Source organism: Hevea brasiliensis, chromosome 1 (genome assembly GCF_030052815.1).
Source record: "Hevea brasiliensis isolate MT/VB/25A 57/8 chromosome 1, ASM3005281v1, whole genome shotgun sequence".
NCBI classification, from domain to species: Eukaryota; Viridiplantae; Streptophyta; class Magnoliopsida; order Malpighiales; family Euphorbiaceae; genus Hevea; species Hevea brasiliensis.
Window position 1 is genome coordinate 112,733,890 of NC_079493.1, and position 7,137 is coordinate 112,741,026.

The 7,137-nt window shown below is 31.9% G+C and overlaps 1 protein-coding gene across 1 annotated transcript; it reads left to right on the forward strand.

Moving 5' to 3' along the window:
- The first annotated feature begins 472 nt into the window (after positions 1-472).
- LOC110656211 (ethylene-responsive transcription factor LEP) lies at positions 473-1,463 on the forward strand. The gene has a single exon (XM_058147159.1). It carries the CDS (start codon positions 528-530, stop codon positions 1,377-1,379), a length of 852 nt encoding a protein of 283 aa, XP_058003142.1. The 5' UTR covers positions 473-527; the 3' UTR covers positions 1,380-1,463.
- Positions 1,464-7,137: the final 5,674 nt, after the last annotated feature.

The following is a 7,137-nucleotide window of genomic DNA, read 5'->3' on the forward strand; positions in this document are numbered from 1 at the left end:
TATATAAGTAGAGAGAAAATTAATTCATGCTAAATTTTTTTTTTAATTAATTATGATGTCATTAATATTTTAAAAGAAAAGTGACTCATTGATATCGAAATTATTCGTTTTATCTACGTATTAACTAGATTATTTATTATTTTATTTAATAATATAAATTAATATATATTTAAAATTTTAATATTATATATATATATATAAATAAAAGTTTGATTTATTAATAAATAAATACACATATATGTCATTTTTTAGTTCTGAAAATACCATTGAAGCCCTAGGAAATTGTAAAGCAAGGGGCATATCGGGAATTTAAAAAATATTAGGGACAAAATCTGTAAATTGTCCATAGAAACACCGAAACACTGAGGCAACAAGGCGCCATCTGATCTTATATAAACTGCCCACATGAAACGCTAAGATCACAACAAAACTACCAAACAACAAGATAAAAATAAAGGAAGAGAAAGAAAGAGATCAAAACCCATCAAATCAGAATCCAATCCTTTCTTATATTTTTTTCCCTCATCATGAATCCGTCTCCATCCAAGTCCAAGAAGAAGCAAACCCACCAGCAACCGCAGGAACCGACTCAAGCTGCTGCAGAAGGTGTAAGGTTTCTGGGTGTTCGGAGACGGCCATGGGGAAGATATGCAGCGGAAATAAGAGACCCTTCCACCAAAGAAAGGCATTGGTTAGGCACATTTGACACCGCCGAAGAAGCTGCCTTGGCATACGACAGAGCCGCCCGCTCCATGCGTGGCTCTCGAGCTCGCACCAACTTTGTTTACTCTGATATGCCCGCAGGTTCTTCTGTCACCTCCATTATCTCCCCTGATGAGCCGCAACAAATACAATCCCTACAGCAGCAGCAGCAACAACAACAAGCAAATAACTTTTCCTCATCAATCTTTTTTCCTCCATCTCAGCTTGACCCAGCCTCCATTTTCAATAACCAGCAGGATTTCAGCTCATCCCAATGCCATTTCTCCGACGGTTTTTCTTCGGTGGCTGGCGTTGACATGTGGGGTTGCTCCTCCACTACTACATATCATCATGACAAACAACTCCCAGCCATAACTAACGATGAACTTCCTCCATTGCCATGCGACATTTCCAGCAGCTTTTCGAGCTCAGTTGATTCAGGCATTCACAATTTGGGTTATGAAATGAGTCAAGGTGGATGGAGTAATACAACTTCATCAGGATTGATGGGGCTTGAAGATCAAACCACAATGACAAACGGGTTCGAGTCAGGTGGATCATATTTCGGGTTTGACGCCGGCGAGTACGTCCACAGCCCGCTTTTTAGCAGGATGCCATCGGTTTCAGAGACGGTACCTGATGGTTTTGATTTGGGTTCCTCAGCTTACTTCTTCTAATGATAAAGCTGTGTTGTCTAATCTTTCCTGAGCTAAATTCATGTGGTTTCTTTGTTTTATTATCATTCTTTTTTGGATCTTCTTCTTATGGGTTGTGGTGGTGATGAGAGAGTGAGAACAAATTCAGTTTATGGCGTTGTTTATATATATAAATATGTTATCTAATGGAGTTGATGATTATTATATGACACTGCTTCCACATTGTCTCCCAGATCGTCCAATATATGTATCTATCTTGCTTTTGGTCTTTAGCAAGTAGCTAATTCAACCGAGAAGTTTTCAGCCTAAGCCCTCAAGTAGAAACCCAGCCCATTCTTGGTATGGATGTATGGATAAATACACTTTTTAGAAAATGTAAAGAAATGTATGCTATTTTTTTTTTTCATTTAATTACATGCTTTTCCATGCTCGATTGGAAATGGTATTCGAATAAAACTCCCTTAACAATGACGATTTTAAGATTGAAACTCTTAAAATTCATCAGGGATCACCTCCATGCCACCAATCTGGTTGTATGCTATATTTTGGTTATTAAAAAAAAAATGTAATGATATTTATTGCTTTGCTAAGTAAAAATGAACATCAATTAATACATGAATAAATGGTGTAAATTTAATTTTTAATATAGCTTATTAATATTATTTTTGAGATAACACTATATAGCATTAAGAGCATATGTCATATAGTTGTCTTTTAAAAGTAGTTATGTGCTTGTGTATGACTAATATTTTTTTTGCTTTTGGACGACGAACGCTAATAAGCATTATTATTTTATACCAAAGACACCAACAATATTTATAAGAAGCATATTTTGAGTGAGAATTTTACAAATTTTGTGATATTTCAATTAAATTTATTTTAATAATATTTATTACGATAAGAATTTATTTTAACTTAAAATTATGGTTTGAAATAAAATGATGTTTACTCAACTGACTCATATTAGTATAATATGCAATAGTATTAAATATCATCACAATCTAGTTTATTTTCCTTTTGTTATTTAATTATTCACTAATTAAATAATTGTATTTACCCCTTTAATTTTAATATTTTAAATTCTTTATTTTGATAGTTTCAGTCACATTCCTTTTATGTAGCATCGTCTTTTCTTCCATTCAAGCTTCAGAATTTAGCGTGTCCATATGTTTTTGAATGCATTTGATTGGTGTGAAGCCACATTTTTTTATAAAAAAAAAAAATAATAAAGGAAGCCACTAAGATGGCAACAAGGTTAAAATCAAGAGCACTTATTCCAGTGAATTATAGATAAAGGAAGGGTTACGTAGTTCTCGAAACACTAAAGAATGAGCAGTTTGATTGTAATTCCTTCTGACAAAAACGAAAGATATAGTGTTGAAATCTCTTGCAAGACCGATAACATCTGCCATGATGAGCCCCATGTACACACACATATAAGGCTTATTAAAAAAATAAAAAAGTCAAATCTTATCACGTTTTAGTAATTTTATCAAATCCTTTTAATTTTGATAAAATTAGTTATAATTTTGATAAAATTGTATAAACTTTCTTATTTAAAATTTTCAAAATTTTGAAAATTAAGTGCAATTTTATCTATTTCTTTTAACTTATTATTTCACGTCATTTTTATGCTAATTCAATACTATCTATTATTTTCCAATTTCATTTTGATATCTATAATACATCAAAATTCTTACTCATTTGATCAAATTAAATGGTTATAATCATGTATTATCTCTCATCCTTACCACCAAATCTCATCACTATTTAACGCTTCATGTTTATGAAAATAAAATTATGGAAGAATTAATGAATGCGATAATAGTAAATTTTCAATGGTAATTATAAATAAGTTAAAAAATGAAGTTCAAAATATGATTAATAAAAATTGAATATGTAGGCCCCGTAAGCTATAATGAGCTTAGTTTTGATGATAGCAAAACTTAATTAAATATACATTAACCCTTTGTGCATAAGTATTTGAAGTGATTTTATAGGTCATGATATATAAAGACATTGATAGAAGGACTATTCTATTGAAATGGCTGATATAAAAGAAGATTATTATCTTGTATAATACAAGATGAATCAAAGTCTACAGAAAAATTAGGATAGAAATTAAATTCTTAGGTCCATGGTACAAGATTGGAGAGATTATGCCATTTAAGACCTAAAATCAATTTTTTTTTAGATTCAAGAGTATAGAAAGTGTTTTTACATCATTTTTAAAGTTTTTGAATGATCAAAATAATTTTTAGAACCTTACTTCAAAAACTCAAAATTTCAAAATTTAAGTCAGACAGTAGCTAAATTAGTTAACTAGTTTTGTTGGCTAAATTTTTCTTCATTGGCTAAAATTTTCTATCTTACGAAACTAGTTAATCAGTGAAAATTTTAGTTAACTATTTTCATGCTCTGACCTGACACAACTTTGCTACACGACTTTTAAAGAAGTAACGGCTAGTTTTTTAAAAATTAAAGAACCATTAGATACACTCTCTAGAAGACATTTTTAGTAATGAAAAGCACCTATAAAATGCATCATTTACTACAATTTTACCTAATGAAAGTGTTCTTATTCATTGAGAATTTATTATGCTATTTTTAAAGCTTTCATTCAAATACTCTTGAGCTTGAGTGGCAGATCTTCTCTCTCAATCTTTTAGCATCTAATTCTGTACCTGAGAGTTATTAAGAGTGATTTCATCTACACCAAAACCTATTTAAGGTTGTGTAAGTGCGAGGACACACTTGTGGAAAGTTTTCAAGCACCTTGTGAAGCTTGTGATCTTTTGTGAGAAGCAAAAACATTGTAAAGGTTCTCAAGCACTTGGGAAGCGTGCTGAGATTGTAAAGGCTTTAAATCTTGCTCGTTGAAAAAGATCAAATAGTGGAGTGACTCTCAAAGTGAGACTTTGAGAAGAGTAGATGTAGGCTAAGAGAGCTGAACCACTATAAACATTGTGTTTGATTCTCTTCTTCCGTTAACTCTTTAATTTTAAGCACTTTATTTCTCTGATTATATATTTAATGTGTTGGGAATTTGTTTTATTGAGTTAATACTGAGCTTGAACAATTAAACCTACAAATTCTGATTTATATGTGAAAAGATACAATTGATATTAAGTGATTATTTTGTGTATGAGCTGCTATTTGTGCATAACTTATTTGATCACTTAAATTACATCTTAAAAACAAAGTTATATACATACATAGAAGTGCAAAGCCACAATTTTTCATTATGTCTTGAGCAAGGACTGAAAAATTACCTAAAGTGTCCAATTCACCCCCCTCTTGATCACTATCTTTGGGACAACAAATTGATATCAGAGCTTGTCTCTCTTGCTTGAGGTTTAAACACCTTAGAGAGATCCTACAATGGCTAGCACATCTAACACAGTTGGTATCCCTGCACCTTTAGTTGAAGGACACTCTATCACTAGACCACCTTTTTTTAATGGTTCTAATTATTCTTTCTGGAAAGTTAGGATGAGAAACTTTATACAATCTGTTGATATTGAAGCATGGCAAAGAATTGTTAAAGGTCCTGAAATTCCATTAGAATTGCATGCTGATGGTTATAGAGAAAAACGAGAAGATGACTATAATGAACTTGATTGGAAGAAAGTTTTTTCGAATACTAAAGCTTTAAATATTCTTCATTGTGCACTTGATGCAACTAAGTATAATTGTATTTCAAGTTGTACATCTGCAAAAGAAGTGTGGGATAAACTTGAAGTCACATATGAAGGGACTAATCAAGTGAAGGAATCAAAAGCTAATAGGCTTGTTCGAGAATATGAACTATTTGAGATGAAACCTGGAGAAACCATTTTAGAAATGAGCACAAGATTTACTGATATGGTGAATGATCTCAAAGATCTTGAAAAGGAATTCACTGAAGAAGAATTAGTCAAGAAAGTCTTAAGGTCACTACCTAAATCATGGGAAACAAAAGTGACAATGATCTTTGACACCAAAGACTTCTCCAAATTTACTTATGATGAGCTGATTTGTTCTCTTATTGCTCATAAAATGCTTTATGAGAAGAGCAAGAGTAATGTAGATCACGAAAAGAAAAAGAGAGGAATTACCTTGAAATCAAGCTAAGAGGATGAATTAAGGAGAAATATAGCTTTTAAGGCTACCTCAAGTGATAGCTCTAATAGTTTAAGTGATGAAGATGATATTACCATAATTGCAAGAAGATTCAAGAAAGCATTCAAAAAGGGAGCTTCGAAATATAAAAAATTCCTAAAGAAGTATTCTCCCAAAGGTGAAACAAGCAAGGATCAAAGTGAGATTAAATGCTTTGAATGCAACAAACTTAGCCACACCAAGCCAAATTGTCCTAAAGTGAAAAAGAAGAATTCAAAGGACAAGAGCAAGAAAGCTTTGGTTACTGGCTGGAAGGATAGTGATGACTCCTCAAGTGATAACTCTAGTGATAAGGAAGTTGCACATATTTGTCTCATGGCTCTGGAAGACGATAAACTAGAAAGCTCTCAATAAAGAGAAATCAACGCTAAGGTAAATAATTATGACTCTCTTAGTATTGAAGATTATGAAGATGCATTTGCCAAATTGTATGAAGAATACAAAGTTTATAAGAAAAGATGCTATGTTTTAAATAAAGAAATTCTTCTTTAAGATCAGAAAATAATTCTATGAGTATTATAGTGCACGAAAATAAGTTTTATAAAAATCAAATGCTCTTGTTTGATGAGTTGAAAGAGTTAGAAGATTCAAAAACTGCTTGTGAAAAACTCATTGAGAAAAATAGGATTCTAGAAACCAATGTGGAATCTTTGACAAATGATTTAGCTAAATTCACCAATGGCACACAAATTCTTGATACTTGGTTCTCAAAGATTATCAAATCAAAAATCTGGTCTTGGTTATGATGGATTCATGCACTATAGAAAATATAAAAATTTCTTTGTGAAAGCTTCCTCTTATTTGTTACCAAATGTTATTTGCGTCTATTGTAACCAAAATGGTCATATGGTTAGTCATTGTCTTACAAGGAAAGGTTCCTCAAAGGTAAAAAAGATTTGGGTACCTAAAGGAACAATTCCTAATGTCTCTAACCCCCAAGGACCCAAACTTGTTTGGGTACCTAAGAAATAGTTAATTAATTTCAGGTATGTCTTAGAAGTAAGCAAGAATGTGAACAATGGTATGTTGATAGTGCTTGCTCAAGACACATGACTAGAAACAAAGCAAATTCTCAAACCTTATCTTGAAAAGTGGTGGACATGTGAGATTTTGTGACAAAGGCAAAGCTTATATCATTGGAAGTGGCTCTATTGGGAAGAATCCAAGCATAAAGGATGTTGCACTAGTTGAAGGTTTAAAATTCAATCTTCTTAGTGTAAGTCAACTATGTGATAAAGGTTACAAAGTTATTTTTAATTCTACACATTGTGAGATTAGAAGTTTGCATGATGATCATACATTATTCATTGCACCTAGAAGTGAAAATGTATATTTGCTTGATTTGAATGTTATTGAAAATGGAAATGAAAGATGTCTTATGTCTCTTGAAGAAGATAGTTGGTTGTGGCATAGAAGACTTGGTCATGCTAGTATGCATGTGATTTCAAAACTTTTAAGATATGATCTTGTTAAAGGTTTGCCAAAAATTAACTTTGAAAAAGATTATGTTTGCAAGCCTTGTTCTCTTGGGAAACAAACCAAAGTTTCTTTCAAATCAAAAAATGTTGTTTCAACATCTAGACCTCTTGAGTTACTACATCTTGATTTGTTTGGTCCT

Coding starts and splice junctions, on each gene's coding strand:
- LOC110656211 (XM_058147159.1), top strand. CDS start 528: ATGAATCCGTCTCCATCCAAGTCCAAGAAGAAGCAAACCCACCAGCAA.